Source organism: Girardinichthys multiradiatus, chromosome 13, assembly GCF_021462225.1.
Source record: "Girardinichthys multiradiatus isolate DD_20200921_A chromosome 13, DD_fGirMul_XY1, whole genome shotgun sequence".
Classification (NCBI taxonomy): Eukaryota; Metazoa; Chordata; class Actinopteri; order Cyprinodontiformes; family Goodeidae; genus Girardinichthys; species Girardinichthys multiradiatus.
This window is the reverse complement of record NC_061806.1, coordinates 18,999,571-19,027,551: the sequence shown is the minus strand read 5'-3', so window position 1 is coordinate 19,027,551 and position 27,981 is coordinate 18,999,571. Positions and strand designations below refer to the sequence as shown.

At 40.6% G+C, this 27,981-nt stretch overlaps 1 protein-coding gene across 5 annotated transcripts; it reads left to right on the top strand.

Moving 5' to 3' along the window:
* The first annotated feature begins 1,577 nt into the window (after positions 1-1,577).
* On the top strand, positions 1,578-26,242 carry tbc1d5 (TBC1 domain family, member 5). Of its 5 annotated transcripts, none has more exons than XM_047384063.1 (23): positions 1,578-1,671; positions 9,080-9,131; positions 10,159-10,271; positions 10,850-10,904; positions 11,029-11,137; positions 11,308-11,397; positions 12,651-12,725; positions 13,785-13,852; positions 13,935-14,037; positions 14,921-15,009; positions 15,162-15,212; positions 15,330-15,399; positions 16,370-16,542; positions 16,645-16,787; positions 17,191-17,297; positions 17,921-18,006; positions 19,176-19,489; positions 19,663-19,725; positions 23,098-23,306; positions 23,397-23,496; positions 23,669-23,748; positions 23,840-24,100; positions 25,038-26,242. In XM_047384063.1, the coding sequence occupies exons 3-23, from the start codon at positions 10,172-10,174 to the stop codon at positions 25,314-25,316; spliced, it is 2,625 nt and encodes an 874-aa protein (XP_047240019.1). In that variant the 5' UTR covers positions 1,578-1,671; positions 9,080-9,131; positions 10,159-10,171; the 3' UTR covers positions 25,317-26,242. The 5 variants fall into 5 exon arrangements, with proteins under 5 accessions (XP_047240019.1, XP_047240017.1, XP_047240022.1 ...); XM_047384061.1 differs by having other exon boundaries at positions 10,847-10,904; XM_047384064.1 differs by having other exon boundaries at positions 1,594-1,671; positions 10,163-10,271.
* Positions 26,243-27,981: the final 1,739 nt, after the last annotated feature.

The following is a 27,981-nucleotide window of genomic DNA, read 5'->3' as shown; positions in this document are numbered from 1 at the left end:
AGGACTGGGGCTTCTCTGGTGTAAATTGCATGGTCACTGGTCTGTCTATGTCCCAACCCTTACTGTTGGTGATGAGGTCTGGATCATGATTGAGAGAACAAGTTTATTGATAAAAGTGGCTGAAATGAGCTTTAGACATAGATATAGGTTCAGAATCAGAATCAGAATCAGCTTTATTGCCAAGTTTGTACATACAAACAAGGAATTTGACTCCGGTACACTTTGCTCTTTGGTTTTGTTTTTGTATTACAGGAAATATACATATTTACAATGTACAATATACACATATATAATACAAAGGTGCATTTGCAACATCTGCATGCTGTTCTCTCAGTAGTTCTCTCATCCAGAAGGAGCTCAGAGACAAGCCAAAAGGAGTCAGATGAGATGGTCAGGGTATCTGATCAGGGTGCATCCTGGTGCTTTTGGAAATTTTCTGGGCTCAATCCACTGGGAAAAAACCTAGAGGAGATCTAGAAAATGCTGAAGGGACTTTATATCCCATTTTGGTCAGGAACAGCGTCAGAATCCCCAAGAATGAGCTGAGTAACCGAGGAAGCCCAGTGATGCTCTGCTGAACAACACTGTGTATCCTGGGATGGATGGATGGATGGATGGATGGATGGATGGAGGTAAATAACCTTGGTTTGTTATTGGTTTGTTATCCAGGAATTTCTTTAAATAAATGGCCGGATTAGGGTCACTTACTATCTTGAAGTGACACACAAAACCAAAACCCACAACAGAATATCAGTAGATGTATTGTGCTATTTTTAGACCTTTAGTCTGCAGGAAGAAAAAAAAATCTATTTTGGGATAAGACAAAAACATAAGTTTTCTGACACTTCACTTTAACATTAATTGGTCTGGACAAAACGAACAACAATATACAACCTACGAAATATACATCTATTCTTTTTTCTCTTTAATTTATTCAAAAATATTTAAGAAAAAAATGCTGCACGGTGGTGCAGTTGGTAGCACTGTTGCCTTGCAGCAAGAAGGTCCTGGGTTCGATTCCTAGCCGGGGGTCTTTCTGCATGGAGTTTGCATGTTCTCCCTGTGCATGCGTGGGTTCTCACCGGGTACTCCGGCTTCCTCCCACAGTCCAAAGACATGCCAGTTAGGTTAATTGGTCACTCTAAAATTGCCCTTAGGTGTGTGAATGAGTGTGTGCATGGTTGTATGGGTGTTGCCCTGCGATGGACTGGCGACCTGTCCAGGGTGTACCCAGCCTCTCGCCCATAGACTACTGGAGATAGGCACCAGCTCCCCCGCGACCCACTATGGAATAAGCGGTAGAAAATGACTGACTGACTGATTTAAGAAAAAAATGTTTACAGACACCTGTTAAATCTCCGTGAACTAACTTTATATGTGTTTGCACTTGTTTGAGTATCAAAATCAGATCGAGTAGTGTAATCAACCTGTCTAAAAAGTATTAAACTATCATTTAAACCATTTTAAATATGCAAAACATCAAACATCTTGCTCTAAATAAGAGAACAACTACGAATTTCCTTTTGGCTGCGTAAAACATCACAATTCGTGAGCTTCTCTCTGCTGGTCACATGACCAGTCAGCTGATATTCAGCACATCCGCCTGACCTGCTAGTGTTTACAAATCAGCAGTCAGTCATCAGAATGAGGGTCCCTGCATGATCCAGACTGGTATGTGAGCAACATTTAAACGTTTCTAACTACCCACATTATTTTTCTGCTAATGGCTGCGCTCCTGCTGACGCGGGCTCGCGCCAGGAGGAAATGCCTGTGGTACAACTTCGTCTTGTGTCAGTGTGTCGGAAGTAACGACAGGGCCTTTCCACTGGCTCGTTTACCTGCTAAAAGCCTAGCTAGCGCCATTAGCTCTCATGTCATCTCAGTTCATGTTCTGTTACAGCTGACAGCTACAGTTGGCAGTGTTAAGGCCATTTCTTTGGTTTAGTCTTCATTTTAACAGTTAAAGGACACATGTTAGCGAGCACATGGTTTTATAATGTCCGAGTGATGGCTTCGACTTTCCCTTAGCGTAAAAGGCGAACTCTGAGAGCACCCTATGCCCAATGTTTATTCTTTACTCGTTTTTGTCATGTTTAGGGAAAATGGGCACTCTCCTGACAGCATGTCTTGTGGTGCTGTGTCGTGGGACTGGGATGGGTTCAGCACTGTATGAACGGTTTAATGCGGTTTTATACTGGTTTGCACATGGCCTGTGGTGTACACATGAAGTGAACTCCCTCTGTTAAATAGGCAACATGTTACTGACTGACAAGTAGTAATGGTGTACTGAATCGGATTGTGTTGTGTTATAGTTGGATTGAATTGAAACTGAACTGTGTACTTGAGTTTGTAACTAGAAGCTGGGTGTAATTGGACTGAATTGGATTTTAATTTGTTCTGTTGTAAACTGTCCTGACATTATTTTTTGTTAAGTGTATTGAGATGCACCTGTCAGGGCTTTTCTGGTCCACTGGAATTTTCGTTTTTCTTTTGATATTCCAATTTTGACCCAATTCATTTTTCTTTATTTTGTCCTCTAAGGACTATACCACATAAAAGAGAACATCAGCTTCAGATTCTTTGATATAGTAAGTAGTTTTGAATCCAAGGAGAAATTAAGGAACAAAATTAAGGAAGGTACAAATATTTCCCCTATATACACTTCAAAGCATATGTTCCCAACTTTATCAAATTTTTCTTAAACGCAAAAATCTCTACATCAAATCTACTATTGACCAAAAATTGTAGGAATTCTTGTTTTTGATGCATTTAATGAATGGGGTAAAAAATCTTTATTATTCCTTATGTGACCTGCTGATACCTGATCAAGAGAAAATCTTCCAACTCCAACTCTGGCCTATTGATTTATGCATCTCTAGCAGTGGTGCTGTATGAAAGAACTGAATAGATTTTTATTTGAAGCCAAAGACTGTTTCGGTTATTTACTGTAAGAAGCAGGGTTTCTGGCCCATGGCTGAAACCTATTGTGCAGTGTGGTCTTTACCTCTAATTAAAGTAAAAACTTGCTTTTGGTCATTAACTGACCTTCAGCCAATTTTTGGTATCTTACAAAATGTTTGTTTCCTTTCTAGAAATATCTTCCACTTGTTGTGGTTCATCTGACCTAATTTGTAAACACTACTCTGATACTAAAAATGGCAAGGAAAACTCTTCACTTCGTAACCTCATCCACAACGAAGAGCGTTATTGTCAGCACAAACTGTTGCCCCTTAATTATGTTGCATTGACTGATCGAAAAAAAAAAAATAGGATATTTAGTTTCTGACCAGCCAATCAATCAGGGTGGGTGAAGGGTAAAACTGGTCACCGGCTGATTTCTGGGTACCTCTTTAGTTCTGACCTGTGGCAGGTTCTCTCAGTTGGTCTCTCAATTTGCTGTTGTATTGACCTGTATGGTGTTTAATAACCCTATTCTTGTAGATATGATTACGGTACTAAGTAATGGTTTCACTTGTGCGTGCAGGTTTTAAGTCTGTTTTGCTTTTTTACTGTTATTCTGAAGTCGTTTTTCAACCACAGCTTGTGATGCGGATTACACAGCATTTTCAGTAAAATAATCCTTTCATTGTCCCCTTTACACAGTACAGACATAATTAATGTGCCAAAACTTTCTAGTAAACCCTAACAAAGTAGTGAAGATAAGAGGGGGAAAAAAAACCCCTGTTTAGGTTTGTTTCATGACCTCTTGTGGGTGTTCAAACCCCCACCTTTCCCGCTAGTCTTCAAATTCATTTTTAAAGAGAGATGTCTGCTAATTAAGTCATTCAAAACTTGTAAAGTTCGTGGTATTTTGTAAAGGCTATGATTCTGGGTATATTCTCAGCTCTTTGCAGGGCATGTGACTGTAAAGGCTTTGAGCTCTCGCTGTGTGCTGAACTAGAGGCATGTGAGTTTGTTTAGCTTCTCTTTGACCGAACTACAGGCTGCCTTTTTCGTTTAACCGGCTTCTCTCTTCATGACGCCTTCTTTACCTGCTTTCATTTTATTGCAGACTACTCTGATTAAATGGGATCTCATATTAGACCGACGGACTTTCTCAGTGTTTCTTTTCTTTTTCCATTATTTTAGTTTAAATAGGCGTTCAAAGCGATGGTAAAAGTTTTGGAATTGCCAAAAACAGATTTGAGGTCATTCATTCGGGTGTCTCCAAACACACAAAACATTGCACACAATTGATCTGGGTGTAGTTACAAAACGGTTTGGTCTTTGTTTCTTTATGCCAGCAAAGAACAAGCTTTTCTTTGTGTTTTTTTTTATTTTTTTTATGTAATAGCTCCTCATTTATGCAAGACTTTTAGCTTGTAGGTTTTTTTTTTTATCAGCATCATTGTATGTCGTTCTCTGCTGTTTCAGTCAGTTTTTTAATTAGTTAGGTTTTTATTGTTGGACATCTCATTTCCTGTTGCTCGGTTAGGGCTCTGGAGTACTCTCCTGACTTTAAAGGATGTGATACTGCTGACCTTTGCGGTCACTTCATGGTAACTACACACTGCACAGTAGTTATACCAAATAGAAACGGCCTTGTAGTGGAAATGTGGATTCTTCTAGGAAGCATCTTGTGAGAAATGTTCTCTTATTTTACTGTTTATCACTTTATTTTTTTATAAAGATTTTCTTTTAAAGGCAAGCCTGGGGAAATTATTCGAAACAGCAAATCAGGCAGAGCACTTTTAAAGATCTATTTTTCTATTACTTCCGTAAGAGAAAAAAAATTTTTTTGACTTGATTTAGCCAACATTATATTATTTTATTACAGCATGTAGTGCATGTCCATGCACAATGTTTTTGTGTGTTTTGAGATGATTCTACACTGGGGATGGCCCGGCATGAGATTCATACTGTGTGATTATAAAGCTACCACAGGTTCACTCTATTATTGGTATTTATTTAAATCTAAAACAAAAATCTTTAACATGGTCTAATTCAATTTATTTAAAGCAGAAAAATAACGATTATTCCCACTGCTCCACATTATAAGAACATTTTCTTTATTGCGGGTATGATGATGTTATTGTTATTGTTACTATAGTTATATTCAAGAAACAGGAGTATGCGTTCTGATGGAGTTTGTCAGATTAAAACCCACGTTTACCTAAAATCATTAAAATTAACAGAAAGGAAAGCTTGAAAGCATTAGTCTTTGAGTAAATAATCTATATAATGTGTTTCACTTTGTCGTGCAGTTGCCGCAGCAGGTACAGTATAAAATCAGAAACAGTTCTTGTTGAGTAAAATGATTATATCTGCCTTCTCAGGCAGCGTACGAGAACGTTCTGGACAGATGCGTGTCTCCTGCAGCGGAGAACACACGTTCACCGGGTGTAGAAGAAGCTTGAATGCATGAATATGAGAAAACGGGGTCTGACAGCCTTTCGTCGGTTCCACCACCATCCAGCAGCATCTTCAGACATAATTTTAAACCATGTTATGCCTGGATGCCAGGAACTGGCCCAGGCCTATTGTAGAAACAAACTGCAATCAACAAACCTTAAGATTGTCAACAGGAGGTTCTTTCCTGTTCACACTAAAAACTTAGCTCAGACCAGGAGTTTGCCTTTCCTTTGTCTCCTGCTGTACAGCCACAGATTGTTGCTAATAAATCCAATTAATACTTTCAAAATGTTATAACCCATCCATAAACCCTGGCCTTCATTATGGGATTGCTGTGCTGTTTTCTTTCTTTGTTTTAAATTTTATGAAACCCTAACCTGATTTTTTTTCTGGCAGTTTCATAATAAGTCATTAAAAAGACAGAGAGAGCTTTATTAGTCTTTTTTCCTGGTGTATGGATATTTCAAGTTTAATAGGAAACTTCGTGACCGAAGTATGATCGAACCTTTTAGTTTGGCTCACTGTTTTTTGTTTTTTCTTCTTATCTGTGATTTCAGACAACAACAAAAATACGGTCAAGCAAAGAAATGTTTAAAAGCAGTCCTTCGTTTCCCTGTAGACTAATGAACAGTAAAGCACCGGAATCTGGATAGTGCATTTATACATTTCAGGAACAGATGTACCTTGAAACAGTTTGACTTTTGATTTATTCATGCATTTCATTATGTATTGATTTGATATCTCATTGAAGATCATTAATTATTGAATACTCCAGTTGCTGAAGATTAAATATTACCGAGTCTTGAGCTGAATACTCCAAAGTTTCCTATCTTCAGTTGTCATGTTTCTTGCAACTGTAGGAAGTATTGATTAATACAGAAGAAGCTTTACTTTAAAACTGGATTGTGGCAGAAAGGCCTCAAGTCTTTAAATCTGCATCTTTCACCCAAGCAAAAAGGCTTCCACAGATGCAGGCAAACTTTAGACAGACTATTTTTGGAGAAAATGAAAGGAAAAAGCTTGATGTGTGTCTGAAGACTGGCCTCTTGGGAAAAATATACCTCTAAATATTTCTCTTATGGTTTCTGATAAAAATCAATATTCTTTGCTACAGGACTAGATTGTTTTATACCTCCAGCCACTTGAGCAACTTTAAAGTTGTCATGTTGTATTTTCTAAATAAAGCTAAGGAAAAAATGCCAATATCAGAGCTACTTATTCACATCATTCCTCTCTTTTTCTGTAGTTGTGGATTAGTTCTGATTATTTACTGGAATAATGTCACTTTCAAGAGAGAAGGGAGGAGACAAATAATTAGCCGACTCAAGGAGAGCATTAGTCTCTGAGTAGGACAGATGTTTCCTAACAAACACAGCCATGCATTATTCATATGAAGTCATTTCTGTTTTCATGGCGTTTCTTTGCCAATCTGTCGACCAGTGTTTCGTCTATGGTTAATAGGTTTTAGGAGGCGTCTTTGAGGTCTGGAACTCGAGTCTCATAAACAATCTGTATGTAATCATGGAAAAACCGGCCAGTTTGTGACTCAAATACAGCAGCTCTGACAGCTGAAAGGGTGCACTTGATTCATTACCCAGCAATATTTGTGGACAATGGGCTGTTAATGGTTTATAACCATATGTTTGTTAGGTTTGGCTACATAACAATGATAACAGTTTTCTTTTAAACTGAACTCTGTATTAAATGATTTTCGGTTTTTCTCAGGAAAACAAATAACTTGAGCTCAGCACACAAAGGGATTTCTAAAATCTTACAGAAATTGGAAAGGGTCACAGCTTGAGGCATCAACATCTTAACCTCTAATAGTTTATAGGTTATAACCTTTTATAGCTGGGCAAAAGACAATAATCAATCGTCGGTCGCAGCACCAGTCATGCTGTGGGATTTTCTCAGAAAATTGCTGACCCTTCTTGATATTTTCCCTGGTTATCTTTGGTTGGAAGAGAGCGAAATCCTCTGAGTGCCTCTGTCACACTGAATGACCGAAGACCAGCGATTCAAGAGCATCATCAGGATTTTCTCACAATTGTTACACAATGAAAGATTTTGATTGAGACAACTTTTGTGTGCATCTTATCTGACATATTATTCTCTCACCTCTAAGCCAGTGTTATTACAAACAAACACACTTCATACGTTTTCAAATATTAGTGTTTGCTTTTATGGTTTTTGCCTTTTCTGGCAATAACTGCAAACAATGCGCCTCACTCTTTATTTAGCTAAAGCATAAGCATACATGGTTTCCTAAGAATGTTGCAAACTGTCCAGCAAGAAGGAAATCTCCTCCAACCCCTATCTACAGGACTATCTAGATATTAAGGCGGTGAACAATACAAGCACAAGAATGAACGTGTTAAATATGTCTTCACAAAGACCCTTCAATCAGTTCAATTTTTAAAATAACTGACAGCAGTTAGAAACAATTGTTGCATGTTGTAATAAATCCCCTGAAAAAGACAACTTTCATGTGTTGAGATTAAAACGGTGCACAATTTGAATTTGTGGACATCTGAGATATACTCTGGGTTTGGACAGGATATTTGTGTGTTTTCCAGGCGTCTATCTGCAGAAGAACACAGAAAAGAGCATCAGCTTCTAATGAGATGCATGTTGGCCTCTGAAGATCATGTAACTTGGAGTGCAAAGTTTGCATTCTTGCATCCCAGACACACCAGGTTTATTCAAAAATATAAATAGACAGGTCTGATGTGTGGTTTGAAAAAGAGAAAATCCCCTCAGTTGGGCCTTTTTACTGTTTAGAACTGCAACCTTAATGAAAAGGTAATATCCATCTGTTCATTATAGCTCTTGGGAAAGGGAAAATTCCAAGGGAAAAATCTGAAATTTCTATTAGTCAAAAATAGTCATAAACTGGAAGAAGTCTCTATAAGAAAATTCCAGGTTATCCCTAGAAAGTGTGACTTGTAAGCATCCAGACATCCATTTGTGTCCAAATTTCAGTAGTACCAGTGAGATCATAGCTGGCTCTCCACAAATGTGTTTTCTAACCAGTGAGCAGCATATAGCAGGTCTGCCTAAGGCTCACCTTCTGTTTGGATGTGACAAAAACACCACAAGGAAGTTTTCTCCTGACTTATTACCCGACACCTCTTTAATGATCTAGATTATCTCTCTATGCTTTAAAGCTGCTATTGCCATAATCTATCTGATCCTGTGATCCTACGTGGCCTGAAATACAGAAGCTCCTCCACCTGAGGCCAAAGGCCATTGTTACTTTAGGGTTCGTCTTAAAGAAGTAGTGTGTAGAGTTCTCAAAAACTGACCTGGTGATCATTTCTTAGTGATTAGTAATTTGATTAAGTCTGACTATAGGCCAGTTTGGTACCTGGTTGACCCCAAATGGAGAAGTTGTGCTCAATGTTATATCTAGTTACATTTTGAAGAACAGGGGGAGGGGTTTGGATTCAGCTAGAACGTTTTATGGTTCTCAACTATTCAGAAACATCTCGGTTTATTTTCTATTAGAAGGAAAGTCAGACATCAATGTATTTAAGTGATGCATTCATGCTTTTCTCATGACTTTATTAGATTTGTTGAGTCTCTTCGTATATCACTGTGAGCTCATTCTTCACGGACCACAATCGGTGTCCGGGTCCTGTCACGTCCGTATCGATACTGTTTTTTTTGTTTGTTCTCTTGTGTTGAACGTGTTATGTTTTACTGATGTGACCTTTTCCTCCTGCAGAAACATCCTCGCCTTCCGGGTCTTGACTTAGGAGAATCTCGCGGCTGTGTCCGTAAGTGTTGAGATAAAAAAATCAAACAATTAAAAGGTGATGGGTTTTTGTGTAATCATTGCATGTCCTAAATGTTTCAGCTTTCCTGTCAGTTCTGACATTACAGACATAAACTTAAATGTATTTTATTGTGATTTTTACCTGATAGACCAGGGGTTCTGCAACCTTCACAATGCAAGAGCCACTAATTTTACACGACTTTCTGAAAATAGACAACTTGTAATTTTCTAAAAATATCTACTATAGGAAATTTATATTTTTTGAATAACCTTCATTTTATTTCTGTTTATAGCTTTTAAACATAACCCAACAAAAAACTTTAGCAAAAAGAGGATGAATACATTTTTTTCCAGTGGGATGTTGATATTTGTGGAAAATGAAAAATTTATTATTATTACATGAAGAAAAAAAAAAAAAATGTTATCAATTATATTTAAAACATATTTTTTCGTTCTTTATTACTTCAATCTGCCAAAGTTCTGAAGAGCCGGTGTGGAAGGTCCAAAGAGCCACAAGTTGCAGACCCCTGTCATAGACCAACATATGGTAGAAAAATTGTGAAGGGGAAGGCAACTTACACTCAGTAGTTATGTTTTTTTTTAACAAATGAAATGTGAAACATGTTGCATGTATTTGGATTCATCTCCCCTTTATTCAGATACTAATACATAGTCTAATGCAGCCAAAAGGCCCATGGTAACTCTAGAGCAGCTGTAGATGTCAACAGATCCAAACATTTATATAAATGCCAGACTTTACATATTTTTCTTTGCAGAAAACGTTGGAAACCATGTATAATTTTTCTACATTCCCAGTTATGCAACACACTGGGTACTGGTCTATTACATTAAGTCACAATAAAATACACTGAAGCTCCAAGTTGTAACATGACAGAACTAGAAAAGGTTTTTAAGGGGCATGAATACTTTTGAATGGCACTGTAAACCAGATTTTTATTTACTCTCACTGCCTTGTTTTTCTTTATGTTTCTGTTCTTTTGGTCTCATTTTTACATGCTCTAATCCAGCCAGGCCGCAGCCATGCAGCACCCCAACTTTGAGACCCGTCACCCACTACAGACAGATGAGCAGCAGGAGACCGGTTTCGACCCGCTGTACAATTTCAACAAGAATCGCAGCAGTATGTCCACTTTGTAATGATTTGATCTCCTGCTAAACTGACAGACGCCTAATGGAGTTAACCAGTTTACGTTTCATGACAAATGTACAAGAAAAATGAAGTTGAAGCTGACTGAGGTGTGAGTCACAGACGACACAGGGTGAGCCTCGGGGCGACGGCTGTTTTTATGTTTATGTGGGAGAGAAGGAAAATATTGTGGAACTGATGAATATTCATTGTGAGCGTCTCTGTGGAATGATCTACTCCTTTAACTAATTCTGATAGACAGCTCTCTGACTTGAATGCATGTTCACCTGCAGGCCAAATTAGATTTATTACCGCCAATAAAGAGCAAGAGGCAGTTTGCCACTTTGGTTTTTGTCATCACTTTCTCTGCTTCTGGCCTTTTTCTGTTCCACTGACTGTTGCAAGGCCAATCAAAACGAAAACAGCTGGTCATTTGGAGGCAGCAACATGGCCCGTTTCTTTATGGAGTTATCGAAAGTTACAAAAAATAAAACCTCAAAGAGATATTCATTTTGTTTCACTTCCTGGGACTAACATCTCCCTCTCGTGGTTCTGTTCACTATACTCAGCAGGATCTCTAGACAGCAGCTCCTATTCCCAGCCTGAGTCCACCTTCCTCTCATACAGGTCTGGTCTTACATTCCATTTTTCAGTTTTATTTGAACTTTTAAATTCATTTCAAGGCAACACTTCAGATTAGTAATGGTTTTAAATTTAGGTTGAACTCTGATCATCCTTCTCTGATGTGCAGAAAAGAATGGGACGACTTGTTCCTCAACAGTAATTACCTGGCCAGGATCCGGCAGGCTGGTATCAATGGTTGGCTGAAGAGTAGTCGCTTCCGGAGCGTCTGTTGGAAGGTAGCTGTCGAGTAGATGAAGCCTTCTGCTGGTTCTTTTGTATTAAATTTGGCAAAACCCTTAAAGTACTCTTTAAGTTTTGCGGACGTAGGAGGTCAATGTTAACTTGTGTAGGGCCAGATTTCATGTCTGAGTGATCAGCGACTCATCAGTTTCATGTGTGTCTGCAGTTATACCTGGAGGTCCTTCCTGAAGACAAGGAGCAGTGGATAAAGAGGACCAAGGAGCACCGGGCTCAGTATGAGAAGATCAAGGAGATGGTGGGAGGGCCCTTCTGTGCAATATTAGTTGATTTTTTTACTATGACAACTATACCACTACATACTGTTTTTTCCCCTATCTCTAAATTCATGGCACAATGTTAATATTTAAATTTGCTTTATATTTCGCTTAAATGTGGAAGATGCATAACTTTAAGTGGCAATCCAGCATCATCTTCAGTACTGTAGTGTAACCAGTCTGACACCTTCTAGTGACCCTGGCTAGTGTCTTGAGATGTATCTTTAATATCTGCACATAATGTTCTTTCCTCGTGATACTATGTACTTCATGAAGTGCACCAATCCCTGCTGCAGCAAATCACCCACATAGCGTGATGTTGCCACCTCTGTACTTCAAGGTTGGGAGGGTGTGCTTCCCCTTGGGAAGCTTAATGATGGTCATTATGGCCAAACACTTCAACTTCAGGTTCACCAGACCACAGGACATATCTCCAAATATTCAGATCTTTGTGTTCATTTAAAAGCTGTAATCTGGCTTTTATATTGCTTTTGGAGTGATATCTTGTTCCTTGTGGATGTTGGTGCAGGACTTGTTTCGCTTAGGATAGTGACACTGTCTTAGCAGCTCCAGCCAGCACCATAAGGAGCCTTTTTTTGATGTAGTTGATACATCCATTTTACATCAAAAGATGTTCCTGGGAGACGAGACCCAGGAGCTGCCCCTGTTTCCTGGAATAAAACATCTAACAGGTATAGGGCCTCTTGGTCTATGTAAAGAGTGTCGAACTTTCAGTCAAACATGGACAGACAATCAAAATATAAAAAAAGAATAAAAACAGTAGTAAAGTCGTCTATCAAATCCAACCAATTTACTTTCTACTGCTCACTCTTTGACCAGCCAATGTCATGTTAAGTGAAAATAAACTTATATCAGGCCTCAGCTGCGGAGACGAGTGTCATAATGTGGTTGGAAAGCACTGTAGTCCTCCACTTTTGAGTTCCAGACTTTCATTTTTTTTATTGGGCGACTGTGGCTCAGTAGGAAGAGTAGTGGTCTTGCAATCAGAAGGTTGTGGGTTCGATCCGAGCTTCCTCCTGCCATATGTCGATGTGCCCCTGGGAAAGCCACTTAACCTGAAGTTGCCTACCGATCTGCGTATCGGTGTATGAATGTGTGAGCGTTAGTGAGTGCAATTGGCTGAATGTGGCTCTAGTGTAAAGCGCTTTGAGTGGTCTGCATGACTGGAAAGGCGCTATATAAGTTCAGTCCATTTATTGTTCATTTGTCACAGCACATCACTAACCCCCGCAAGGCTGCAGGCCAGCAGGACCTGGTGGTCAACAATCCGCTGTCCCAGGATGAGGGGGTGAGGAATCATGGTTTTCTTCAGTTTTTGCCTTAGATTTCAATAAGAGAATACACTTTTTTTTTTTTTTTAACATGTGCTGTCTGGCAGAGCAGCGCTCAGAATTGTTGAATGAGTCTCAAGAAGAAGCCCAACAGATTTACTTTCACAGCTAACTCTATAATGCTCTGCTTGAGATAGATAGATAGAGAGATATATCTAGAGATACACTGCCTGGCCAAAAAAAAGTTACCACTCTAATATTTTGTTGGACCACCTTTAGCTTTGATTACGGCACGCATTCGCTGTGGCATTGTTTTCGATAAGCTGTAATGTCACTAGATTTATTTCCACCAGGCGTTGCATTAAAATTTCACCAAGATCTTGCATTGATGATGGTAGAGTCTGACTGCTGTGCAAAGCCTTCTCCAGAAAATCCCAAAGATTCTCAATGGGGTTAAGGTCTGGACTCTGGTGGCCAATCCATGTGTGAGAATGATGTCTCATGCTCCACTCTTTCACAGTTCGAGCCCGATGAATCCTGGCATTGTCATCTTGGAATATGCCCGTGCCATCAGGGAAGGAAGAGTCCATTGATGGAATAACCTGGTCAGTCAGTATATTCAGGTAGTCAGCTGACCTCATTCTTTGAACACATACTGTTGCTCAACCCAGACCTGAGCAACTGCAGCAACCCCAGATCATAGCACTGCCCCCACAGGCTTGTACAGTAGGCACTAGGCATGATGGGTGAATCACTTCATCTGCCTCTCTTCTTACCCTGATGCTCCCATCACTCTGGAACAGGATAAATCTGGACTCATCAGACCTTATGACTTTCTTCCACTGCTCCAGAGTATAACCCAGTGCAACATTTCCTCTGCTAAACTCTTCTCAGCAGTTATGATATATTCTTTTATCAATCTTCACTAAAAGAATGGGCTTTTGTTAAACAGCTAATTTATTCATTTAGTTGTTATTGCATCTTATTAATGTGACTGCAGCACGTTTATTTCTACTCCTACAAATTGCTCAAATCACTGATTTTTGTCGTGGTTTCTACCTCCTCGTCTTCTCCAGAGTTTGTGGAACAAGTTCTTCCAGGATAAAGAGCTGAAGGGGATGGTCAAGCAGGACGTTTTTAGGACGTATGCACTTCTCTGTCTGTTTTAATCTCACGTTTGCTGATGTTAAGATGAAATCACACCATTTGTTCTTCTTCTACCTAAGATTCCCTGAGATCCGTTACTTCCAGAACGAGGACGTGAGGACCAAGCTAACCGACATCCTTTTCTGTTACGCCAGAGAGAATGAGCATTTACTCTATAAACAGGTATTACTATATGTTTTCTGTTTTTAACAGTCATAGTTTTGATGGTCATGGCCCTTTTTGGTGTATGTGAGCATTAAAAAGTGTAGAATGCAACTAATTTATTGATCTAAATAACTACAAAAAAAGAAAATATGGACTAGTATTTTAATTTTCAGTTTTTACTTCCTATTCCAATGCCAAAGGGTTCCATCTATCCAGTCCTTTTGTATATCACTCCCTCTGTTTGTCCATTAACCATCCGTCAATCCAATCTGTCTCTCAGTCAATTTATTTCATTATCAACCATTCATTCATTCATCTATGCTTTTGTTGAGCTGTCATCCATCCATCCATCCATCCATCCTTCCAGTTATTCATCAAACTTGTCTGTTTCAACATCTGACTGTTTTATCCATTTTATCATCCATCCTTTATTCATTCCATCATCCATCCGTTTCATCTGTTTGTTCTCCATCCATCCATCCATCCATCCATCCATCCATCCATCCATCCCTAGTTTTTACAGGTCTTGTATTTATTCCCGTACAAATGCCCACAAACACACCGTGAACACTTTCAATGTTTGGTGAAAATCTGTAGTAATCCTGGTCTCTGTTGAGGCACTCAGTGCTTGAGGAGTTCAGACCAAAGAACAAAATGCCTCCGTAACCTGATGATTATCAGTGTCAGTAACAGGTGCCAATGAATAAATAGATGGCCGGTAAAACATCTCCTTTCCAAACTGGAAGTGACACATGGTGGGGCATTGACTAATAATATCTAAATTAAAGCTGTCATCAAGGATTAGAAACCTCGTGCATCATTATTAAAGAAAGACTGACCACAAATGAAGCATGTTCCTCTATCTATCGCTACCCTTACAGGTCTGTTTCTGTGTCTGCAGGGGATGCACGAGCTGCTGGCTCCCATAGTGTTTGTGCTACACTGTGACCATCAAGCCTTCCAACACGCCAGCGAGACAGCCAGCCACAGGTCAGTGTGTGCTTGCCTTGAAGCTCAATTTGATTCCTTGTAGTTCCAGTTAACATCCGTTTCCCTGCAGTCAACAAATTTTCACAGCTATGAGATACAAGAAAATTTAGGATGTCTGCTGTTTTTTGTTTTTTTTTCTTTCTGTCCTGCAGCGAAGAGATGAAATGTCTGTTGAACCCTGCGTACCTCGAACACGATGCCTAGTGAGTACAGCTCTAGTACATTAGGCTTTTGGATTGCACAGCTGAAAATCGGTTTCATTTTGTATTGTTTTCTCATTACCTCCCTCCTCTGTGTCCACGCTTCACCCATGTGCTCAGTGCCATGTTCTCACAGCTGATGGAGACAGCAGAGCCGTGGTTCTCCACCTTCGAGAGGGAAGTGAGGAAGGTCAGTTGATTGCGCTTTTTAGACCAGCATTAAGTAATGATCCTGAAGGTTTCAGGCCTGCCTGATTTGAAGACGCTTTGGCCTGTTGCCGTGGTAACAGTAAATACAGCTTGATGTGTGAGCTAATGGATGACGAGCAGCTGCTTTGTCAGACATAAAGACTAGCCCTATGTGTATCCAATATCTGACACGCAGAAATGGGATTGCTATACAAAGGGGTTCATTTTTAAATGATTTCTTGAAATTTACAATTTTATTAACATGGCCATCTATACAGGCTACACTGATGAGGGGTCAGTCTCTTGACCTAACATGTTTCATGTGACTTCTTTCCTGAAAAACATCTCTGCCAGCCTGTTTTAATTCATTTGATGTGAACTGTTTGCACCATTTCTAGCTTAATTCAGGTCTTACTTGCTGCATAGTTGCATACAAAGCCATCATGCTCATTTAGTAATGTAGTAATGCCAGGCTGTCCTGCTCAAAAGAAACACTATGCTTGCAAAGGTTAATCTGTGTAAAATTATAAGTAAACATGCAAAGAAAGATATTTAGCAGTGGGTAGTAGCATAGACGAGATTTAAGATATAAATATTAACGCCCCACATCTCTCTGGGCGCACCATCCCCATGGTGAAACATGGTGGTGGCAGCATCTTGCTTTGGGCTGCAGCAGGGACAGAGAAGATAGTCAGAGTTGATAGGGAAAACAAAGCCAAATACTGGACAATTTAAAAAAAAAATCGAATTTAGCCACCGACATTAAAAATAAGGTCAGTCTAATGACGAATGATATACCAATTCAAAGATTGAATGAAAGTCATAACTGATTAATTGCCCTGGTAGCCTCATATAAATAATGTCAACGTGACAAAATGAGAAAAAGTTTAATTGTTGTGAATTCTTTTGCAAGGTGTACTGTATTACATGCAGTTTGTTCATCAGCATGTTGATCTGCTGTTATTTTTTAGGGTAAGGAAGAGATACTAACCAGCATCCCCTTCGCTCGGCCCCAGGATGCTGGCCCGTCCGTCGCCGTCGTGACCAAAGTGAACCGCATCCAGGACCAGCTGGTGAAGAAGCACGACATCGAGCTACACATGCACCTGAACCGGCTGGAGATCGCTCCGCAGATCTACGGCATGTCAGTAACTACTCCTTCAGCTTGTTCTTAATCCTTTCTCAGCTCTGTACAGATCCATTTACCCTCTCTTTTTTGCTTCCCCCCCCCCCCTCGGTCTCCTAGCCGGTGGGTTCGCCTGCTGTTCGGCCGTGAATTTTCCCTCCAGGACCTGCTGGTTGTGTGGGACGCTCTGTTTGCTGACAGCATCACTCTGGATCTCGTGGACTACGTCTTTGTGGCCATGCTCCTTTACATCCGAGATGCTTGTACGCTCCATTTATTGCTCCAATAATCCAGTGAAGCCATGTTTTGGCCTTTGTGGCATATAATTTGATAAGACACTTCTGAGCTGAAGAATGAGATTTACTCTGCTTCATTTAATCAGATGAGGTCATATTTCTTGAAGCAGAAGACGATACGTTATTTTCTGCCATACATACAAGCTCTAATGTGAGCAAGTGCATCTCTCCTTTTATTCTAAGTAATCTACTATTATCTGAAGACGTGTTGAATTTTTATTTGTACATATAAAAACGGATCAAGAAACTATTCTGAAATCTGCAGCACAGATAGAATTTTGTTTATTACAGCTTGTACATTTTTGTAGTTACTTAAACTCGTCTCAAGGTTGAAGAAATTGATGATCATTATGCTTGTCTTTTTTTTCAGTAATCGCAAGTAACTTCCAAACCTGCCTGGGCCTACTGATGCATTATCCTCCCATAGGAGACATCAACGCTTTACTGCAAAAAGCTCTGTTTCTCCGAGATCCCAAAGTAAGCTAACAATATACAAGAAAAGTCAAGTTTTTGTCAACTTTTCCTGTTTGTTTCCCCAAGTCCTGTTACATTGCCACCCAGATTCATTAAAGAACAGAGGGTGAGCGACGTTGAAATGTATGTGAAGTGTTGCAAGTTCTCAGAGTCGAGGCTATGTCTTCCCCTGCTCCTGTTTCTGCTCAGAGTGATTTGCTCGACTCTTCCAGCAGTATAAGGAGGAGGCTTGCCAAAGCGAGTCGCTCACATGCAGAGCAGTGGGTGGAAATCCTCAAGCAACAGTCGCATATTGTATCCAAAAAGACATCTTGTTGTGCTGTAACTCTGTGAGTGATAAGGGAGGAGGGGGGGAGTAAACATTTGGCAGCATTTTTATTTCATCACACTTGAGCTGTTGGGTATTATTGACCATAAGGTTGTCACACTGAATACATGAGGCGCCGGTGCAGCCACTGGAGACACTGTAAACTGTATGGAGTTGCCTGATAATAATATATACTCATAAACACGAAATACCTCTGGTTCATAAACACATGTATTATTTCCTTAGTGCATGGACACTCGTAAGTGGTTTCATCTGATGTCCATCACTAATTCAGACAGATTTACTGTTTCTCTTGCAGAATAACCCACGCCCTGTGAACTACCAGTTTCAGCAGAACCTGGATTACTACAAAACCAGAGGAGCCGACCTGATGAACAAGACACGGTACAATACAGACACATTTCTCTAGAAAACTGTGTAACCAGTAAGATTTTAAGTGGTTTGTTTTTCGCTCCAAATATTTAGAGTGGTGCTTAACTTTAATGTCAGAGTTTAGTTTTTTTTTTTATGGGAGTGTTATTAAAACTGGCTTCTGTAACTGGTTTCTTCTACATTTTTTCCATTTCTCTAAATTAATTCTTAAATCGGTCAGTTTGTTAGGGTTTTTTGCCACGTTTTGAGGCCTTTAGTTGATGTGAGAACTTCTGGTCTGACAGTATTGTATTTTGAAATAGAAGCTTTTTAAAAATGCACCGGACTACTAGAAGTAAAACCTACTATAGTAACCTTAGTAACTTGATTAACAATTCTAGACTCTATCAGCTTATGTCACTTCAGTGCACCATGATCATAAATTTTACTACAGCTACTGCAGGTGGTAACGTCTGTAGCATCTCCATATCCCAGTCAGCAGATTGTCTTTCAGCAATCATTAAAAACAGCTTCAACTGAGAAATAGGTATGATGGAAGTTGTTTGTTTATGTATTTTCTATTTTATAAGTTGGCTTAGTGTCACCACACATTTTTTTTAGCATCCATTTGTGATGGCATGATAAAGTTATTTACATATTTGTATCTCAACCTGCCATGTACTTAATTCTGTCTGCAACCTTTTGCCACTGTTGATTCTCTGATTTGCAAATGTCACATTCATTTTAAAACTCCTTTGTCAAATTGTGGTAAGAAACTGCTAGGCTATTTGTTTGAAAACTGACCAGAACTGCTAAATCGGGTTCAGTTTTTGAAATGATCAGTTATTAGAAATATACCGATGGAACAGATGGATTTATTCCAAAATCATTGAAATGTTTGGGGACCAATCATGTTTTCTGAAAATACAAACTGAAGCATTTGACGTGGTCTGTAATTAGCGCCAAAAGCAAGTGGCAGATAATGACCTTTAATGCCTCCATGGAATTATGGAAAACATTTATACTGATGATAAAGTAATCGATTTGCTTTATTATTAGTCATTCAGTTTTCTATGGATCCTGACTGACTGGGGATCTGTACAACAGATACTGGAAAATCGTCAACTTTTCTGTTATTTAAGGTATCAAAACGGAACTCCCCCCTTTTCTCAGTCTATAAACATGTCAACATTCATTCCTAGCTCTGGTTCTACGGTAAAGGCTGCTCCGCTCAACATCAACAAGGTGTCCAGCAGCCTGCTGAGCTTCGGCAGAAAGCTCATCGCTCCGGCCATGACTGGCGTCTCCAGCAGCGTTGCCCCAATCAACAGTGAGGTGTACTCCTCATCCTCTTCATATTCTTCCTCTTCCTTGACACCCCCTGCCTCTGCGCCTGCACCCACCCTGTCTCACCCTCTCGCTGAGCCCTCTGCTCCATCACAGACACACATCCAGGCCCAGACTCTGAACTACCGTCTGCTGAAATCTGAAAGTATGCCAGTCCACCTCAGCAAAGGTGAGTAGCAGAGCAGAGGAACAAAGCAAAATAGGAAAACTAACACATCCTGCCTTTTTATTAATGTGTCGCGTTTTTTGTGCATGTCCTTTTTAACACTGATCTCCTGAATGTGTGCAGCGACTGGTTTATGTGGTTATGGCTACATCAGCTTTGACTCTCCTGTCTGTTAGATGGAGTTTCAGGTGGAGTGTCTCAGGGCTTTCTCCCAGAACAGGCTTTTACTGACACCCAAGGTAACTGCTACCACGGCAACCGCTTGTGTGTCAAGCATTGCACTTTACACCTGGTTTGTTTCCTCCTGTGCTTCTGTCTAAACCGCAACATACACTACTTACAAAAAGTTAGGGATATTCCGCTTTCAGGTGAAATTTCAGGATGAACCAAAAATGCACTATAACCTCCACAGGTGAGCTTAAAGTGACCTTCTCTAAACCTTTGAATGCACGTTTCCAACAGTTCAACAAGGAGCTTAACGCCACAATTCACAACAGGCGGTTGATCCGGTAATCAGCTAATAAATTTCCTGGTTCAATCAGAATGGGCATTTAAACAGTCCTCTTTATCATGCTGTTCACATTTTGACATCATGGGACCAAGACTTCAACCAAACAAGTGATCAACAATCCCTCACCAATGAGAAGCTTCAAACAGGAAGTGGCTACTGAGCTTAGAGTTTCACAAAGTGTCATCAGCAGGTTGCAACAGAGATGCAGAGAGATTGGAAGAGACACTGAAAGGCATTAAAGTGGACTCTTTTGGCCACATCCTACACTGATTACTGCTTCATTTTGAACAGTGCCCTGCAGAACAAGATGACTGATGCCACTCAACTTCAGGCACATTTAGGGGAGGTGTCTGGCACCCAAGTGTAGCGTCAGACCATATGAAACCATTTACCGGTCTGCCTGCTAGACAACCTGCAAGGTTACCAGAACACACCACCAGGCACAGGCATCATCGTCTTGCCTAGCCAGGGAGCATCTACGCTGGACGAGGGACCAGTGGACCTCAGTGCTGTTCTCTGATAAGTCAATTCGCATTGAGCAGAAATGATGGCCGCCAACAATGTTTGAGACATCAAGGAGAGCTCAATGCATCAGCCACTGTTCTCACCAGACAGGCCTTTGGTGGTGGTGGTATTACACTGTAGGCAGAAGTGTCTAGTCAATACAGAACTGCCCTACACTTTGTGAATGTTACAGTGAATAGTCCATACTACCTGAATACCATCATTAATCCAGTCATTGTGCCCCTGCATGCACAACACAGGCTTCATTTCATCTTCATGGAGAACAATGCTCCAGCTCATCAAGGTCACATCATTAGGGTACGGCTGCTGGAGATTGGGGTACCTCAAATGGAGTTGCCTGAACTTTCTCCAGACCCGAATCCCATAGAAAACCTATGGGCTGAGCTGAGCCGTGGTCTAGAGGCTCATAATTCTCTACCCCAGAACCTTAATGACCTGAGGGCTGCTCTTCAAGAAGAGTGGGATGCCATGCCTCAGCAGACGATTAGTCAATTTGTGAACAGCATGAGACGTCGTCAAGCTGTAATTGATGCTCAACACGTTATAGAGACATTGACATTGTTTGTTGTATTATACCCAGTAATGTTGTTGGCTTTTGTTTCAAAAAAAAGTTTGAGATGAAGAATTCATCGTTGCATGTTTCTATTTAAATGCCTTACTTTCATGATAAAACGTCACTGTAGCATGACTGTTTAATGTTCTCCATAAATACCACCTGAAAGCCAAACGTCCCTAACATTTTGTGAACATATTGCTGTACAACACACTTGACAGTGCCCTGCATGTGGATGTGACTGTAAGCTTAGACAAGCAGAGGGCAATAACAGCTCAAGTGTGATGGATGAGTTTTTAGCTGCAATTATAGCACATGTTTTTAATGCTGGATCTGTGTCACACAGCTGTAAAGACGTGTATGTGTTTACAGGAACTCTGATTCATCTGAAAGTAAAAATGGCTTCAGATGTAGGTAACTGTAGCTGGCAGTCAGAGTTCTGTTAAAGCTACTCGGATATGGGGAAAGAAATCTGTTATTGAATTTGAAAACACATTTATTGGACGTAAAGAAGTACTTGGTTACATCTCAGTAAGTTAGAATATCGTCAAAGTTAATGCTTTTTCGTTTTCATGCTTACATCAATGCACATCCAAAATTCTGTTTCTTTGAACAATAGAATATCACATAAGACCAATCAAAAAAGGTATGTTTATGTAAAGTTTGTGCACTTCAGACTTGGCCAGGCTTCTCTTGGAGGACTTACTGCATCAGCATGGAGGGCCATGGATGCGATCAGCCTGTGGCTCTGCTGAGACTTCAAGGAAGATCAGGTTGCTTTAGTGGCAATTTTCAACTCTTCTGGATTATTGGGTTTGGTGTCTCTCATCTTCCTCATAACAATATTTCAAATATCCCCTACTGCTTGAAAAACATGGAATGCAACATTTGCAGCACATGTCTTGGATAACTTAAGAGTTTGCTGGCTCTTGAAACACTGTCTGCATTTGCCGTCCATCTCGTCCAGACTCTTGAATGGGATGTGCTTCACGGTTCTCTCAAAATTCTGATTAGCCCTGTTGGTTGTGCACCTTTTTCTATTGCAATTTTTCCTTCCACTAAACTTTCCCTCAATATGTTTGAACACAGGACTGTGACAGCCGCTTTTTAATCAGTAAGCCTTACCATTGACTGTCTGCTGGACAAGTGTCAAGTAAGCAGTCTTAATGAAAGTGTAGGCTACAACATAGCCATGCTATTCATCTAATGTATTAAAATATATTGGTCTTATGTAATAATCTATTTTTCTGATTATCTAAATTTTGGGTTTTCAGTCTCTGTAAGCCATAACTAAATAAATGCTTGTAATATGTTACGTTGTGTGTAGTGTGTCTCTATATAATAAGTTTCCCTCTTTGAATTAAATAAAAAATGATAACTTTTTGTTGATTTTTTTTTTTTTTTTTATATGCACATGTCAGGGAAGCTCCTAGATTCATTTGATCACATCCATGTAAAACAAAATTCAACAGTATGCCAAATTTGAGATTGATTCCTCTACCTGCATTTTCCCCATCATTCAAGTCAAACAGGAACCAGAATGTTGCTGAATAATTTCAATGTGTTGATATTATAAATTATTATTATTTTAATTGCAGTGATCATTTGAAATGCAAATTTAAACACCAATTCCGTTAACTCCAAAGCCCTAAGTCTGGGACTGGTCATTTGAAGAGCAGAGTTAGGATTTGATTAAAAACAAAAACCAGAATAGTTATTGCTAAGTTTTTTTTTTTCATTTAAATACAAATGTAACCAGTTTTCTTATGTATATTTGAGACCCTGACTTTTAATAGTTAAAAAGTCAGCAGGTACTTAAATGGCTATAAAATATTTACGTTTTGTTTGAAGATTTCCATTTATAATTTGGGTAATGACATAATTCATCTGCTGTGCTTCGACTGGCCACCCAAGAATAAAAACTTTAACACTCTTTACCAAAACGTATTCCTGTGTTTACTGTTCAGTTTGAGGAATGAAAAGATCAATTAGTTGGAATTTACTTTTTTCCATCTTTCAAAGGCCAAACCTCGAGGACGGTCAGTTCCTCCCCCAGCATAGAGAGCCTGTCTGGTGGGCGGGGCCAGTTTACCGCCTCCCCACCTCTGCCACCCTCCAGAGGGAGTGACGTCAGCGGCTCATCTCCTCCCCTCTCTGCAACCAAGAAGGAGTCCTTCTTCAACATCACACGCTCTCGTTCCCACAGCAAAAGCATGGGCAAAAGAGAGACGGTGAGCTGTTTGATCTGTTGTGCGTACCTCTTAGCAGCAGCCTTAATTCCTCATTATTATAGTTTTTGTTTTTTTCTTGTGCATCAAAAGGACGAGGATCTGGAAGCCCAGGTATCCTTTCTGCAGGGCCAGATTAACGACCTGGAGGCCATGAGCAAGTACTGCGCTAAGATGATGAATACACACATCTGTGAGTTCAGATACGGCTCCTCGAGTTATTTATTTTCTGAATTTAAAAGCAGGAGAATAGCTATCACTAGATCTAGGCTCTTTTGGTTGTCCATTCAGCGGGGTTAGAAATTTTTAGTCCTGGTAAAAAAATATATAATTTGGTGGCTTATTAAAAAGTAATTTCTCTGCAGGTAAAATCCAGGAGGTGATTCTCCAAGAGCACGTGGAGAAAGAGGATGAAGTCCTAATCTCTCTAGCTGGACTTAAACAGGTGGGTGAGTGTGTTTTACAGCATAGCTCCTACTCTTTGAATCTGCTGGCTTCACCTTTTTCTGTTTGTTTGTGATATAAAATCCCATCAGATCAAAGACATCCTAAAGGGAGCGCTGCGCTTCAACCAGAGTCAGCTGGAGGCAGAGGAGAATGAAGAGATCACCATCGCTGATGACCACTACACCTCCACAGCAGCAGCATCTGAAACCCCTCTGATCGGCATGCATCAACATGGTGAACCCCATCAGGGAGCAGACAGCAGGCGGAGCAGAGACTCTTATTTGGACGGGAGCGCTAGCACGGACGAGAAGGAAGGGGAAGAGCCAGTGACGACCCCACCTGAGCAGCAGGTTGGTCTCGGCAGCTGCAAAAGTATTTATACCGCTTGTACTTTTTTAGGTTAGAACAGCTTCGGTATAACTATGTAGAATGGATGTAGAAAGGGTGCATGGTCTTCAGAAATGGACAAAAATATAAAATTTGAAAGCATGCATTCGTATTCAGGTCCCCTGAATCAATACATTTAAGAACCACTTTTTACTTCAGTACAGCTACAAGAGCATCTGTGTACAGTAATGTTAAAGTCTGTAAGATTTAGGTAAGAACTTTGACTGGGCCATTCAAACTGTGAGCAGCTCAACTTGGCCTACTTAAGGACAGTATCCCCGCAGCATGCTGCTGCCGCCACCATGTTTCATCAAGGCGATGTTGTGTTCAGGGTGCACTGTGCTTTTCACCACATATAGCGTTTTGCATACAGCCTAGAAATGTTTAGTTTTGGTCTATTCTGTCCAGATCTCCTTCTTCCACATGTTTGTTGTGTCCCAGCTTGTGACAAACTTTAAACAGAACTTATAATGTGCTTTCTTTCAGCAATGGCTTTCCTACTGCTTGGCCCTATAAAAGCCAGATTTGTACTGTACAGTAATAGTTGTCCTGTCGCAAGGCTACCACCTGAGGAGCAGTCCTCATGCAGCTCCTCCAGTTACCACTTTACAATTATTCTCCAATTTGTGTTGGTTTATCAGATAAATCCCTGACTGATGTTAATCATGAGGATTCTTCGCTTACAGGTCATAAAAACATAGCTTTTAATTTCCTAAAATATTAATATCTTACATCAGACAACAATAAAAAAACAAAACATTTTCACTACAGAAATTTGAGCTTAATAAAAAGTATGTTTAATCAAAAGGTACTTTTAATCTGACAAACCAGCCTCATCGGAGAGCATATTTTATTTTATTGAATATGACTGTTTGTGATGCCGTCCATTATATCTTCAAGGTGGCGTCATCTCTGGGCTTAGAGGGAAAGAACTGGGATGATTACATCCTCGTGTCTCAGGACGGAGACCTGCTAGCCGAAGGAAGAGAAGCTGAAGGAAAGCATCCACTTCCAGTCAGGCGAGGGCGTGATGCCGTGCGAATGGAGCCCGAAGGCTCATCTGGGACTTTTCACGACCCCCTGATGACTGGCACTACGTCAGGCTCCTCCAGCCCAGAGGAGGGCTCCACCAACAGCAAGGACTCAGAATTTACCATGGTTAACCCAAATGACCTGTGAACAAGAATATACTTGAGCTCTCCTTCTCTAGTACACATTCTGTTTCATATCCCATTCAGGGGGGCTGATAAAACTGACTTTAGAGGGTAGAGAACCATCTGTTGTTGGTGCAACGCCACTAAAAAGTTGCACATATGTGGACTGCGACATGGAGAGTCACAAAACCCTGATGCTTTGTCTCTTTAATCGTCATGTGTACCATGCAAGTCCTGTCTGAACTGATGCTGTGAGCTCTCTCATCTATATAATGCCTGCTCAGCCTTTTTTGGGTTGCTTTCCCCCCGTTCCTATTATGTTTGTTGTAGTACCCTTATCTGCAGAGAGAGGGTGCTATTGGACTGCTTACTTTGTCACTACACAGATATTCTGAAGGACTTTTTTTTTCCAGGAGAAAAATCTCTCCTCCTGTGAGGATGTTTGTATGAATGTGGAGAGCCAGCCATACTTCTGTCTGTGTTATATATGCGTGTCTGTCCTCATAGGGGACTCCCTCTTCTCTGATACTGTAACAAAAGAAGGATGAGGTCCTCCCCGTCACTGTCGAGGGCAGCTTTCTCCTGCTTCTAAACCAGTGCCTCTGAACATGCTACTTCTCTCAGCCAAACTAAACCTAACTCTGTGATCTTATCCTATGTTTTTGTTAGCTTTTTTTTTTAAATTTAGAATGAATATTTTTTTAACCCATTAGATTAATTTTCAAGATAAAGTGATTAAATTAAGGAATGAGTCTGATTTACTTTTGTTTTTAGATCTTATCTAGTTGTAAACATTTTAATGTTATAATTTGGTTCTCAAATTGGATGTGGGTTGTTCTCTGGTTCTGTGCAAATTATGTGCGGCAGCACGCAAAGAATGTCCATCTAGCTGCCTGTTCGGCATAATTAAACCTAGATCAATAAAACTATATTGCTCTTGCTACAAGCTGATCTCTGTCTGGGGAGTACTTCTCTTGCTTTTAAAACTCTAAAACATTTTTGTCTGGATTTGTTTTACCCAGCTGTACAGAATAATATACAAATGTCTATCATACTGTTTATAACATTATTCATGCAGAAAAGAATAGATACCAGTCCTCAAGAAACCATTAGGACAATCTTGATTTTAAAAGAGAAATAAAACATTTATCTCTTTTGTTCTCAATTGTAGCATAGTTGCAAGAAAAGGTATTGGACAAAGACAGACTTGTCCTTGTTCCTAGCTTTTTATTTATTGTATTACTAACAAATTCAAAATGAGTAAAATAGATATAGTAGGGCCACCTGAGGACAGGAGACTTCACTGGACTCCAGTGAAAAGGAAAAGCCACATCCTGCTTTAAGGTGCAAAGCCAGTAAAATTCATTATTTTTCAGTCAGCATTTCCAACACATCCATCCACACTACTACCAGAGCAAGATTTAAAACCTGAAATCTGAACCCTCACAAATATATTACAACTCAACTGAGTTGACAACCAGTCTTCCTGAAGACAACCAGATTTTAATTTCCTGAATCAGTCCTGTCTGATTAAATCGATAAATCAGTAAAATGAAGGAAAGAACAAAATGAAAATTACGTATGTAACGATTCTATGAATCCTGGATGACCGCCACAGGGCGTTGCTGAAAGCACTGAATGATTAATACCAACCATGTCATGAGGAATCCTGAGCACATACCTCACTGAGAGGGCCCTGCGGAGCCTCGCAAAAGAACCTGGCCCAGGGGATGAGGGGCGGCCACATTAACATTTTAGAACCTGGCAAACGTGCTTGGGGAAGCCCATGATGCAGCAGCACATATGGCCTCCAGCGGAACCCCCTCATAGCTGCCCAGGAAGCAGAGACGCTCCTGGTAGAGTGGGCCTTTACACAGACCGGCAGCGGACGGCGTCCTGCACTGTAGGTGTGGCATAGGACATTCACAATCCAGTGGGAGAGACGTCTAGAAAGAGGACAACCCAGCCTGGGACCACCATAGCACATTAAAAGCTGGTCTGAGCGTCTAACAGCTTCAGTGGCCGCAACGTATGCCTCCAGTGCCCGTACTGGGCACAATAACTTAGACCCATCCGTCGTTGAACCTGACTGAGGCCGAAACCGAGCCAATCTCAATGGCTGGTTACGGTGCAAACTGGACAACACCTTAGGCACAAACGCAGTGTTAGGCCACAAGGCAACACCAGGATCATCTGGACCCCATCGGGGACATGAGTCACTGACAGAGCGTGCATCTCACCAACCCTCTTAGCCGAAACAAAAGCTAACAAAAAGGCAGTCTTATATGAGAGCCACATGAGGTCCACCTGCACCAAAGGCTCGAAAGGGGAGCAGCACAAAACTATGAGAACCAAGGGCAGATCCCAATCGGGCACTCTCCGAACCAGCGGCGGGCGCAACTTACGCGCACAGAAATAGTGGGCACCGGACAAGAAACCGGATTTTCATTGCGGGCAGAACACCACTGAGAAAAAAGACGCCATCTGTTGTCATATGGCTGACGAGTAGAGGGTGCCCTAGCACTCAATATGGTGCGCCTGACAGAGTCCGAACACCCAGTCAGCCTTCCAGTGGCCATGCCCACAGCTGGAGACGTTGAGGGTCGGGGTGCCATATCCGTCCCCCCAACTGGGACAGCACATCCCTCCTAGTTGGAAGACACCATGGGGTGCCGTGACACAGACTTCGA

Bases quoted from the DNA above. Each gene is read 5' to 3' on its own strand.
- tbc1d5 (XM_047384061.1), top strand. From the start codon at position 10,172: ATGCAGCACCCCAACTTTGAGACCCGTCACCCACTACAGACAGATGAG. The intron at 12,726-13,784 runs GTGAGGAATCAT...CGTCTTCTCCAG, and splicing joins CGCTGTCCCAGGATGAGGGG to AGTTTGTGGAACAAGTTCTT. The intron at 15,213-15,329 runs GTGAGTACAGCT...CCATGTGCTCAG, and splicing joins TACCTCGAACACGATGCCTA to TGCCATGTTCTCACAGCTGA.